Source organism: Staurois parvus, unplaced genomic scaffold, assembly GCF_062004578.1.
Source record: "Staurois parvus isolate SC_StPar_1 unplaced genomic scaffold, SC_StPar_1.0 ptg001410l, whole genome shotgun sequence".
Lineage (NCBI taxonomy): Eukaryota > Metazoa > Chordata > Amphibia > Anura > Ranidae > Staurois > Staurois parvus.
This window is the reverse complement of record NW_028319206.1, coordinates 132743-146640: the sequence shown is the minus strand read 5'-3', so window position 1 is coordinate 146640 and position 13898 is coordinate 132743. Positions and strand designations below refer to the sequence as shown.

The window sequence follows — 13898 nt, the reverse complement described above, 5'->3', positions numbered from 1 at the left end:
CCCTTGACTGATAATTTGGGCCCCCAGGAGCATTGTCTCTGCTGTGTGTAGCTGATACACTGGATATTTGTCCTGTGATACTTTGTATCCTTTTGTTTGGGACATTTCCTATTTCCTGCTGCAATTAGTGTGGAGTCAGCGAGGTTCAGACGGGTTCACAGAAAGTCCCTTATAATCAGCAATGGAAATATTGCCCTCTGCAGGTGGAATGGAGTACTGTCTTGCTTTGAGATGTTTTGTAGGTCCAACAGAAGAATTTCTTGTAGAAAGTAACAGTCAATTGGCCAATATTTGTCGGCAATTCATTGTTTCATATAATGACCGAAAATGTCTGCAGAGCCAACATTTGTCATTTCTTAGTATTGGATAGAAGATAAATCCCCTCCCTGTGCTCCTTCGGGGAGTTTCACCTTCACTTCCTGTCTTGGAGACACAACAGGAAATGAGAACTAATGAAGGAAACACCCCTCCCCCCCACCTCCCTTAGACAGCTGTCACAAGAGGTAGTTCCCCTCATGTTCTGGAGACGACCCCAAATTTTGGACTTCCCACCACTTTCTCCGGGACAATGTTGACCAGGACATAAGAGAAGGTGACTCTTCCAGTGGGGACTGAGCTGCGAGAATTATGATGGTCATGGTGGTCAAAAGCTGGACAGGGAAGCAGGATCTTCATGAGATGTGAGCAATGGCGGCCTCTGGACTTCGACACGGTTTCGCTTGGACAGTTTGATTACGTTTTCTAATGAATGTTGATGGCCAAGTATGGCGGTTTTCAAGAGTCAGGTCTATGGTGGCCATCTTAGGACACCACTCATCCATATGTTAGTTCCGCTTCAGTCTTCCTCCGAAACCACCTACCTCCTCCTTACCATATGCCAGCCTCTCCACTTTTTCACAGTGAAGGTATGTTGTTGGTCAGGATGGGACACTGATGTAGGGTGGAGGGACTCAATGTCATCAGCTGACCTGCGTTTCTTACGTAGGCATGAACCTGCAGACTGTGACTTTTGTCATCTGTAGGGCAAAGCCATTGTTTCCACTTATCCTGGGGAGTGGCCGTGGCATAGATGTGAGAGCACGTGGGGTTGTCCATGTAAGGTGGACCTGAACAGGTGTCACCAGTTCTGTTTGAAGAGAACTTGTTTGCGCCCGATCTCTAGAAACTAGAGTAATGCAACTGCAGCCACTAGTCACCATGAAAGGAAAACATCCCTGGCACCCTTCCAAGGAGAAAAGTTGACATAATAGACCAAGGGCAACCCTCCAAGGGTGACAAGTTATTGCTCTTAGACTCAGAGCACCCTTGGGACCCCTTTCACAGAAACCTCAAGGCTTCCTTGGCACCCTTCCAAGGTGAAAAGTTGTCATAAAAGTTTCAGGGCACCCATTGGATCCCTTACAGGGTGAAAAATTGTCACAGAAGACTCGGGGCACCATCAAGAACTCCTCCCAAAGAGAAAAGTTGACATAACAGACCAAGAGCATCCCTCCAAGGGTGACAAGTTATTATTATTAGACTCAGGGCACCCTTGGGACCCCTTTCACAGAAACCTCAGGGCTTCCTTGGCTACCTTCCAAGGTGAAAAGTTGTCATAAAGACTTGGGGGCACCCTTGGGACCTCTTCCAGGGTGAGAAGTTGTCACAAAAAAACTCAGAGCACTCTTCGGTGCCGCTCCCTTGGTGACAAGGTGTCATTATAGATTCAGGGCACCCTTGGAACTCCTTTCACAGAAACCTCAGGGCTTCCTTGGCACCCTTCCAAGATGAAAAGTTGACATAATAGACCAAGGGCACCCCTCCAAGGTTGACAAGTTATCATTATTAGACTCAGGGCACTCTTGTGACCCTTTCACAGAAATCTCCTTGGCACCCTTCCAATGTGAAAAGTTGTCATAAAAGAATTGTGGGCACCCTTGGGACCCCTTCCAGGGTGAGACGTTGTCACAAACAACTCAGAGCACTCTCGGGTGCCGCTCTCAGGGAGACAAGGTGTCATTATAAGCTCAGGGCACCCTTGGGTCCCCTTTCACAGAAATCTCAGGGCTTCCTTGGCACCCTTCCAAGGTGAAAAGTTGTCATAAAAGACTCAGGGCACCCTTGGGACCCCTTCCAGGGTGAAAAATTGTCACAGAAGACTCAAGGCACCATCAAGTACCCCTCTCAAGGAGAAACGTTGACATAATAGACCAAGGGCACCCCCCCAAGGGTGACAAGTTATCATTATTAGACTCAGGGCACCCTTGGGACCCCTTTCACAGAAACTTCCTTGGCACCCTTCCAAGGTGCAAAGTTGTCATAAAAGACTTGGGGGCACCCTTGGGACCCCTTCCAGGGTGAGAAGTTGTTACAAATAATCTCAAATCACTCTCAGGTGCCACTCCCAGGGTGACAAGTTGTCATAATAGACTCAGGGCACTCTTGTGACCCCTTTCACAGAAACCTTGGGGCTTTCCTGACACCCTTCCAAGGTGAAAAGTTGTCATAAAAGACACAGGGCAACCATAAGACCCCTTCCAGGGTGCGAAATTGTCATAGAAGACTCAGGGCACCATCAAGTACCCCTCCCAAGGAGAAAAGTTGACATAATAGACCAAGCGCACCCCTCCAAGGGTGACAAGTTATCATTATTAGACTCAGGGCTTCCTTGGCACCCTTCCAAGGTGAAAAGTTGTCATAAAAGATTCAGGGCACCCATGGGATCCCTTCCAGGGTGCAAAATTGTCACAGAAGACTCAGGGCACCATCAAGTACCCCTTCCAAGGAGAAAAGTTGACATTGTAGACCAAGGGCAACCTTCCAAGGGTGACAAGTTATTATTATTATACTCAGGGCACCCTTGAGACCCCTTCCACAGAAACCTCAGGGCTTCCTTGGCACCCTTCCAAGGTGAAAAGTTGTCATAAAAGACTTGGGGGCACCCTTGGGATCCCTTCCGGGGTGAGAAGTTGTTGCAAAAAAACTCAGAGGAAAGGATGAGCTTTCTTGGCTAACGTCTGTAGGTTCAGACACCGATTAAGGCAGGCTTCATCAAACAGACGAACCTAAAACACTTTGAGACCTTGGGAAACCTCTGCTAAAATCAATTCTTTGTAGTCCAGTGCCCCTTACTTTGGTGGTCAGTGGGACATTCTTCCCACTGACCCCCAATGTAAGGGACATTCTTCCCACTGACCCCCAATGTAAGGGACATTCTTCCCACTGACCCCCAATGTAAGGGACATTCTTCCCACTGACCCCCAATGTAAGGGACATTCTTCCCACTGACCCCCAATGTAAGGGACATTCTTCCCACTGACCCCCAATGTAAGGGACATTCTTCCCACTGACCCCCAATGTAAGGGACATTCTTCCCACTGACCCCCAATGTAAGGGACATTCTTCCCACTGACCCCCAATGTAAGGGACATTCTTCCCACTGACCCCCAATGTAAGGGACATTCTTCCCACTGACCCCCAATGTAAGGGACATTCTTCTCACTGATCACCAATGTAAGGGACATTCTTCCCACTGACCCCCAATGTAAGGGACATTCTTCCCACTGACCCCCAATGTAAGGGACATTCTTCCCACTGACCACCAATGTAAGGGACATTCTTCCCACTGACCCCCAATGTAAGGGACATTCTTCCCACTGATCACCAATGTAAGGGACATTCTTCCCACTGACCCCCAATGTAAGGGACATTCTTCCCACTGACCCCCAATGTAAGGGACATTCTTCCCACTGACCCCCAATGTAAGGGACATTCTTCTCACTGATCACCAATGTAAGGGACATTCCTCCCACTGACCCCCAATGTAAGGGACATTCTTCCCACTGATCACCAATGTAAGGGACATTCTTCCCACTGACCCCCAATGTAAGGGACATTCTTCCCACTGACCCCCAATGTAAGGGACATTCTTCCCACTGACCCCCAATGTAAGGGACATTCTTCCCACTGACCCCCAATGTAAGGGACATTCTTCCCACTGACCACCAATGTAAGGGACTTTCTTCCCACTGACCACCAATGTAAGGGACATTCTTCCCACTGATCCCCAATGTAAGGGACATTCTTCCCACTGATCCCCAATGTAAGGGACATTCTTCCCACTGACCCCCAATGTAAGGGACATTCTTCCCACCGACCCCCAATGTAAGGGACATTCTTCCCACCGACCACCAATGTAAGGGACATTCTTCCCACCGACCCCCAATGTAAGGGACATTCTTCCCACTGACCCCCAATGTAAGGGACATTCTTCCCACTGATCACCAATGTAAGGGACATTCTTCCCACTGACCACCAATGTAAGGGACATTCTTCCCACTGACCACCAATGTAAGGGACATTCTTCCCACTGACCCCCAATGTAAGGGACATTCTTCTCACTGACCACCAATGTAAGGGGCATTCTTCCCACTGACCCCCAATGTAAGGGACATTCTTCCTACTGACCACCAATGTAAGGGACATTCTTCCCACTGATCCCCAATGTAAGGGACATTCTTCCCACTGATCCCCAATGTAAGGGACATTCTTCCCACTGATCACCAATGTAAGGGACATTCTTCCCACTGACCACCAATGTAGGGGACATTCTTCCCAATTTTTCTTTATTAAAAGTCTCGCAATCAATAAACATAAAATATTATACAGAATATAAAAAAAATATATATATTTACAGCAAAACGAAAATAAACATAGCAAATTCTGCTGTCAGACAAAACCAAACGCCTCAGAAATGAACTTGACATAATTGGGGAAATAAATCGTACTACCACTCACATCACTACACCAGACATCAAACCTGTGAGGTCAAGAAACCACCCCACCCTCCTTATGCATGCAGCCCTTCTTCAAAAAAGATCTTAATCAACAAAAACTACGGGAGTGAAAAGAACAGTATAAGGAAAGAACCCCTCACCCAGAGATGGACAGTTCACCAAAGGCAGGTCTGATATTCCTCCACGCCCTTATCCAGACCGCCCGAGGCTCTCTGACCCTCTCAAGACCCCGAATCTTCCCAACCTCACCCAGAATATCGTGCACCACCACCTCTACAGGGAGGACTTTCTTCCGGATGGTAATCTGACACCGTGCGTTCCATGTGAAGTAACGGACAACTATACTAACTAGAAAAAGTGTATCCAAATCAAAGTCCCAGCGAGCTGGGAATGCCCCGTACACCCACTCTGCATAACTCATGCGATAGAGAAAGGGGATGCCCAGAGCCCTCCCCACCCTTTTATACACCTCTATGTTAAAGGGACACAGGAGCAGAAAGTGGTCCATAGACTCCACTTTACCAACACACTCTGCTCTAGGACAATCCCGATCATCCACAGGGCGGTGCTTCAGGTTCCCTCTCACATAGAGCCTTCCATGGAAAGCGAGCCAGGCTTGATCCCTAAACTTCAAAGGGATTCTCTCCAAGTTAATTAAACGCAACCCCTCCCTCATTACGGAGCCTGGGCAATCCTTTAAGGCCAGTGACACACTGAAAGCAAAAGCCAAAATCCTCTCCCCCAGAAGCTTCCTGGGAAGGGACCTGATATCCTCCACTGTCACCTGCCACTGCCGAAGTATTTTCAGACACGGGGCAACATAAGCCGGGAGCTTGCCATGTCGGACTCTCAGACTTTTCACTGGGCCGCCATCTTCCCAGCAATGCAGAAAAGGCCTAAACCAAGACTGAAAAATACCCACCCATCCCGGCGGGGTCTCTGCTAACATATTACCAAGATTGTACTTTAAAAAGAGCAAAGAAAAGAAAACTATCGGGTTGACCATTCCTAGGCCACCCTCCCGCCTGGACAGGTAAGTTACATTGCGTTTGATCAAGTTCAGCCTATTTCCCCATAACAGTTGGAAAAAACAGCTGTAGACCCTTGCATAGAGAGATACTGGCAAGATACAGACGAAGCTGACATATAAAAAGATCGGGGTCAGGTAAGTTTTGATCAAGTCAACCCTCTCTCTTAAGGAAAGCCTCCATCTCTTCCAGCTCGCTACTTTGGCATTGGCAACTACCAACCTGCTTTCCCAGTTTCGATGACCATAGTCACCAGGACCAAATTTGATGCCCAAAATTTTAATTTCCTGCTGGGGCTCTGGGAAGGCATCCGGAAGTTCGAAGCTTTCACCCTCCTCACCCATCCAGAAAACTTCACTCTTTTCATGGTTGACTTTAGAGCCAGAAGCCTCCGTGTACTGCTCTATCACAGAGACCACCTCCTGCGCCTCCTCAGTCCCAGAGATAATAACAGACACATCATCAGCATAGGCAATGACCTTCAAAGGCGGCACACCAGCAATGCCCAGAGGCACCCCGCACAACGATGCGCCCTCTAGCCTTCTTACAAAGGGGTCGATTGCGAAAGCATATAGCAGGGGGCTCAAAGGACATCCCTGGCACACACCAGAGCCGACCTCAAAAGGCCGCCCAACCCAACCATTAACAAGTGGGAAGCTCTCAGCCCCTTTATATAATGTCTTCAGCCAATCTATAAACCTCCCCTGCAGGCCGTATCTACCAAGCAGCAACCACAGATATTCATGATTCACTCGATCAAAAGCTTTTGCCTGATCCAATGCCAGCAAGTACTTTCTCCATCCAGCAGCCCTGCATCGTTCCAAAGCCTCCCGGATAGCCAAAACCGCTGAAAAGGTACTTCTACCTTGGACCGAACAGTGCTGATGGCTGAACAACAAATCGCCTGCTACTGACGACAAGCGCCAAAAAAGAATCTTTGCCAAGATCTTTCTATCAACATTGAGAAGACTGATGGGGCGCCAGTTCTCAATCATTGAGGGGTCTTTACCTTTTGACAGAAGAATCACAGCGGATTGCCTCATGGAGGGAGGGAGCGAACCCTCTTCTAGACAGCTGTTAAAAACCTCCGCTAAAAAGGGAGCCAGAATGGACTTAAAACACTTGTAAAATTCAGCTGTCAATCCATCTGGCCCAGGCGATTTTTTGGTAGCCAGCTTGTCTATAGCATGAACTACCTCATCCGCTGAAATTGGTTCTGTCAAATTCATCAAAAGCAATGCACCATTTCCCAATCCTGGAGTAGAATCCAGAAAGCTTTCCATCCTGTCCCGGATAAGGTCCTTTCTTCCCAGGAGGTCTGCATAATACGACCCAAAGATCTCCAAGATCCCTGATCTGGACTTTATCAGGGAACCCGTACTGTCTTTCAGGCCAATGACCGTCTTAACTGCTATGCCTTGCTTACAGTTCTGGTAAGGATCAGGCGAGTGATATTTCCCATAATCCCTCTCCAGAACCAAGGAGGCATGCCGGTCGTATTGACACTTCCTAAGAAGAAGCTTCAGTTCAGAGATCTCCCCTGGATCTCCTCCATACGAGACAAGACGATCAAGCTTCCTCCGCAAATGCTGGTAGGCAATATACATACCAAGCTGCTTCTTCTTACTTATGGCCTTGAAAAGTCCAATCGCCCTTTGTTTCACAAGCTCCCACCACTCTGACTTACTGCTGCAAAAGTCCAGAATAGAAACCTGTGCCTGAAAAAAATCCTCAAAGGATTGTCTTACCTCTACATCTTCCAGGAGAGCCGAATTCAGTTTCCAGACACCCCTTCCCCTGGGTGGAGCGTCCGAGGCATTCAGAGTCACAGACAGCATACAGTGGTCAGAGAACTCCACCGCCTTCAACTCAGGAGCTGAGAAAGCAGAGTTCTCCTTTAAAAAAAACCTGTCTATCCTGCTCTGACTATTCCCTCTCTGAAATGTGAACCCCGTGCTGCCAGGGCAGTGCTTAATGTGCACATCTACCAGGCCTGCTTGTCTAACCAAATCTCTGAGAAAAACGCTATCATAACCCAGCCTGTCTATGGAGCCTCTCCTGTCTTCAGGCCTAATTATGGTGTTAAAGTCACCTCCAAAGACAACCTGCTGGGACGTAAAAAGGAAGGGCTTGATCTTTGTGAGGAGGCATTTCCTGCCCCATATTGACTGGGGTCCATAGATACTGATCAGACGCAGGTCCTGCCCCCTAACAGAGACGTCTAAGACCATGCATCTCCCCATTTCTACCTCAATTACCCGCCGGCACGTTACCATATCGGTTTTAAAAAGGACCGCAACTCCGCTGCAAGGTGCAGCCGCAAGAGACCAAAAGGAGGGACCACATCTCCACTCCCTTTTTGCTAGATAGACATCGGCCAATGTATTGAGCCAGGTCTCTTGCAAAAATAAAATCTCAGCATCAAACTCGCTGAGCAAAAATAAGGCCGTATCACGAGCTCTTGCAGATTTAATGCTGGCGACATTAATGGTCGCCACCTTTAACAGAGTGGGAACTGCCATCAGGATGATTGGGGTAGTTGTTTCTTAACCTCTACCACACTCTCATCACCCGAAACAGCTCTCTTCAGAGTATGTGACTCCCCCTCATCCATAGATGATAGAGAAATGGATATATCAGATACCATCTCATCACCTGACAAAACTGAAAAAGTATTGCCAAGAGGGACCCCTCCTGGGTCTGATTCTGAGGAAGAGAGGACAGCTCTTCTCATCCTCCTCTTCTTCTTCTTCCTCTTCTCCTTCACCCTCTCCCACCCTTCATCAGCCGAATCCCCCCCAGCAGGAGGTGAGACATGGGACATGGATACCCCTCCCTGAGCCCCATCGGCTTCACCCCCATCCGGCACCCCCACAACCTCCTGACCACGTTTGCGCTGTCGGGGGACAGGTACCGGAGGTGGAGTAGGCCGAGAGGGAAGATCAGCTACACCCGCCCCCCCAGCAGCTTCCGCCAGTCTGGAGGATCTACGTACTGTAGGATTAGGGACAGGAGGGACAGACTCAGGGGTGACATTACTGGGGGAAACACAATCTGACACAACAGACACAGGAGGGGCAACAACAGTTTCCTCCCTAGCATCAGCTGCCTCATCCTCTTTATCCAGCCTCTGCAGCTCAGCCTCCAGTCCTGGCAGGTTGTGTAGTGCCTCTGGGCACAGACTGTATGGATGACCCAGCTGCTGGCACAAATTACACCGAATCTCGGTGCATTCTTTGGCCAAATGGCCAAAATCCTGGCACAGTGAGCACTTCTTGATGGTGCAGGATGATGCAAAATGGCCTTTCTCTCCGCATTTGTTACAAACTTTAGGCTGACCTTGATAGAAAATGGTCAGCCTATCCCTCCCCAGAAAGGCTGAGCAGGGAAGATGCTGAACCACATTGCCCAGCACCCTCAATTGCACTGACACTGTCCAGGCCCCTGTCCATATCCTATGCTCATCCAGGACCTTCCGCAGTGGGGTGAGGACCTCACCATGTCGGCGTAGCCAAACTACTAAATCAGCCTCAGGTATGGATTCATTCCGGACCAGGATTGTCACCGATTTTATCAAAGGCTGTCTGGAAACCACCTTTGCCACCAAACCTCTCCACTGCTGAAGGCTCCTGCACCTCCAATATCTCTCCCAAAACAGGTCCAGGCCTTCAGGTTTTACAAATGACAAATCATATTCATAGCTGCCTACTGGGCAGATCAACGCAAACACATCACAGGCTTTAAACCCCATCTCCAGAATCAACTCCGCCACCCTCCCCCTTACTGGTGGGTTCCCTTCCCCCTCCCACTTCAACTGTACCACATTCCTTCTCCTGACCCCACCAACCATCCCACCACCAAACCTCCCAAAATTGTGACCATTAGTATTCCCAACACTACCCCCACCCCCCTTGGTGCGACTCCCCAAAACAGAGGCATAGCTCCCCCCAATCCTCCCAGCAGCAGAAACATTTGTGTGTCTGGGAGCGTCTGGTGCAACTCTAGCAGACACCGATTGCACAGATCCGGGATTGGATGGTGTATCCTCTTTCTGCTCAGCAGGGGGAGAAATTTCATTTTTACCTCTGTCAGCAATGTTAACCCCTTCACCTCCACCCACCACCAACACATCCATTGCTTTAGCAGTCTCAACAGTCATAGAGTTCTCAGAAATGTCCGCACTCACTGCTGCAACCATAGAAGCTCCATCAATCATCTCTCCTTCCAAGAAAGGAGACTCAGCCCAGGACTGGATTGGATTCTCAGACACAGCAACAAGTGAGACATCCATACTTGCTGTTTGCTCTCCACATGGTGCAGTGTGCTGCTCCCCTCCCCCACCAGCATCAATCAGCTCTGGAGCACCTGGGAGCTCAGGTGAAACAGTCTCTCTGCAGGTGGCAGCCATCTTGCCTGTAGAGGGACTACTGGTCTCAGCAGGAACAGCAATTTCCATCTGTGGGGTGCTTGGTGCAGGTTCATCCACATTCCCCTGATGGTCTGGAGACCTCTCTGCCAGGGATTTTTCCTCCAGGTTTGATGAGGATTCCTCCACAGCAGGCTGCTTGCAGAGCTCCTCATCCACAGTACTGACCACAGCAGGTGGGGCAGACATGCTGGGAGCAGCCATCTTGGTATACTGGGATCTCTCCACCAGTCTTGGCTTTGCTGCTCTGAACCTCCTCTGTCCATCTTCAGGGACTTCTGCAGGGTCATCAGTGAAGGCAAACTTGTCTGCTCTCAGGGGAGACTCCATGTGCTGAATGAACTTCAGGGTTCCATACTCACCCTCAACCCCCTGGCTGGTTGCCACTGGTGATTCCACAGCCTGACATGGGGGGAGAGACGCTGATGTAGATGGAACTGGGTCATCCATTACCTGAGGCTGCTGATCCACAGAGCTCACTGATGTCTGACTGGCAAATCTCCTCTCATGTTCAAATTTTTCTTTAAATGCTCCACTTCTGGCTTTCAACTTTTCTAATAATAAAGATTGTTTCTTTACTTTATCCTCCATGTGCTGGAGCGCTGGCTTCATGCCCAATCTGTTCTTGCTCCAGGCCTGGCAGTATTTGGCTCTGAAGGTTTTGTGTTTAGATTTCAAAACATTGAGTTTCTCCTCAGCTCTTCCAATAGTCACAAATCTATCAACAATCTTCTGTCTGAAGACATCGACATCCTCACCAGGGCTGGGACCCACAGTCAGGTCCTCCACCTCCTCCTCTTCACTAGGCCCGGTCTCATCAGGGGAATCCCTCCCAGGGCCTCCCCCTGGATCAGGCATGGTTCCTGGGCCAAGCTAGCAGGCAAGGCCCAGGCTTGAAAATGCTGGTTCTCAGGGAGAGCTCCTTCAGTGTGTCCTCCTCCTTCTCCCACTGACCCCCAATGTAAGGGACATTCTTCCCCCTGACCCCCAATGTAAGGGACATTCTTCCCACTGATCACCAATGTAAGGGACATTCTTCCCACTGACCCCCAATGTAAGGGACATTCTTTCCACTGACCACCAATGTAAGGGACCATCTTCCTACTGATCACCAATGTAAGGGACATTCTTCCCACTGACCCCCAATGTAAGGGACATTCTTTCCACTGACCACCAATGTAAGGGACCATCTTCCTACTGATCACCAATGTAAGGGACATTCTTCCCACTGATCACCAATGTAAGGAACATTCTTCCCACTGACCCCCAATGTAAGGGACATTCTTTCCACTGACCACCAATGTAAGGGACCATCTTCCTACTGATCACCAATGTAAGGGACATTCTTCCCACTGACCACCAATGTAAGGAGCATTCTTCCCACTGACCCCCAATGTAAGGGACATTCTTCCCACTGACCACCAATGTAAGGGACATTCTTCCCACTGGACCCCCAATGTAAGGGACAATCTTCCCACTGAACACCAATGTAAGGGGCATTCTTCCCACTGATCACCAATGTTTGGAGCATTCTTCCCACGGACCACCAATGTAAGGGACATTCTTCCCACTGATCACCAATGTAAGGACATTCTTCCCACTGACCCCCAATGTAAGGGACATTCTTCCCACTGATCACCAATGTAAGGGACATTCTTCCCACTGACTACCAATGTAAGGAGCATTCTTCCCACTGACCCCCAATGTAAGGGACATTCTTCCCACTGATCACCAATGTAAGGGACATTCTTCCCACTGACCCACAATGTAAGGGACAATCTTCCCACTGATCACCAATGTAAGGGACATTCTTCCCACTGACCCCCAATGTAAGGGACATTCTTCCCACTGACCCCCAATGTAAGGGACATTCTTCCCACTGACCCCCAATGTAAGGGACATTCTTCCCACTGACCTCCAATGTAAGGGACATTCTCTCCACTGACCCCCAATGTAAGGGACATTCTTCCCACTGACCCCCAATGTAAGGGACATTCTTCCCACTGACCACCAATGTAAGGGACATTCTTCCCACTGATCCCCAATGTAAGGGACATTCTTCCCACTGATCACCAATGTAAGGGACATTCTTCCCACTGACCCCCAATGTAAGGGACATTCTTACCACTGATCACCAATGTAAGGGACATTCTTCCCACTGACCCCCAATGTAAGGGACATTCTTCCCACTGACCACAAATGTAAGGGACATTCTTCCCACTGACCACCAATGTAAGGGACATTCTTCCCACTGACCCCCAATGTAAGGGACATTCTTCTCACTGACCACCAATGTAAGGGACATTCTTCCCACTGACCCCCAATGTAAGGGACATTCTTCCCACTGACCACCAATGTAAGGGACATTCTTCCCACTGATCCCCAATGTAAGGGACATTCTTCCCACTGATCCCCAATGTAAGGGACATTCTTCCCACTGATCACCAATGTAAGGGACATTCTTCCCACTGACCACCAATGTAGGGGACATTCTTCCCACTGACCACCAATGTAACGGACATTCTTCCCACTGACCCCCAATGTAAGGGACATTCTTCCCACTGATCACCAATGTAAGGGACATTCTTCCCACTGACCCCCAATGTAAGGGACATTCTTTCCACTGACCACCAATGTAAGGGACCATCTTCCTACTGATCACCAATGTAAGGGACATTCTTCCCACTGACCCCCAATGTAAGGGACATTCTTCCCACTGACCCCCAATGTAAGGGACATTCTTCCCACTGACCACCAATGTAAGGGACATTCTTCCCACTGACCCCCAATGTAAGGGACATTCTTCCCACTGACCCCCAATGTAAGGGACATTCTTCCCACTGACCACCAATGTAAGGGACATTCTTCCCACGGACCACCAATGTAAGGGAGATTCTTCCCACTGACCACCAATGTAAGGGACATTCTTCCCACTGACCACCAATGTAAGGGAGATTCTTCCCACAGGTTCCTTTGAAACGAAATGTCCAGCAAGGCTTGGTTGAGCACTGTGCTGTGCGGTCTTCCTGATGTTTTCAACAGTAGTAAAGTGAGGCTTCCATTATCGGTGATAGGTTGTACAACCCAACACAGGTTTTGAGATTTGGGGTTTATTATATTTTTTACATCCAGTAACATCTCCTTTGTGTTTGGTGGCAGGAACGTGGACCGGCCGTCTCTGTGTCAAATCTCACTCTACGATTTCCAGCGCTTCCTCCAGTATGATCAGAAGGTGCGTGGGGCGGGGTTGGGGTTGGGGGTTGGAAGGTTCATGGGATACATCAGGATGTAAAGTGTAATTCCAATTTAGAGTTTTGGATAGAATGGAAAAGTGTTGGTCGGCCGTTTTTTGGGGTTTTGGCACATTTTTTTATCGGTAAAGTTGGAAAAAAATCAGCCGATTTTGCCGATCGCCCGATTTTCCTAGCAATGATGGGCAAATCGGCCGATAGTTTTACCGATAAAAAAGCTACGCATGAGCCGTGACCTGCAAGAAGAAAAAGAAGAAGAAAAAGAAGATTTCCAGCCCGCTATTATATTTTATTTGAAAAGTCTTGCGGTTGCAACAATGTATCTATTTGTATCCGAATAAAACATCTGTATACGAAATGGATACAAATGGATACATTGTTGCAACCGCAAGACTTTTCATGTAAAATATAATAGCGG

The 13898-nt window shown here is 48.8% G+C and overlaps 1 protein-coding gene across 2 annotated transcripts in view; it reads left to right on the top strand.

Moving 5' to 3' along the window:
* Positions 1 to 13898, top strand: part of LOC149436174 (1-phosphatidylinositol 4,5-bisphosphate phosphodiesterase gamma-1-like) — a 145160-nt gene that overhangs the window by 57030 nt on the left and 74232 nt on the right. For both annotated transcript variants that reach the window (XR_016308326.1, XM_089661932.1), the window contains exon 8: positions 13389 to 13461. Coding sequence is in view for 1 of the 2 variants with exons in the window: in XM_089661932.1 (XP_089518058.1) it covers positions 13389 to 13461 (73 nt within the window). In the remaining variant the exon portion in view is untranslated. The remainder of the gene's footprint in view (positions 1 to 13388; positions 13462 to 13898) is intronic.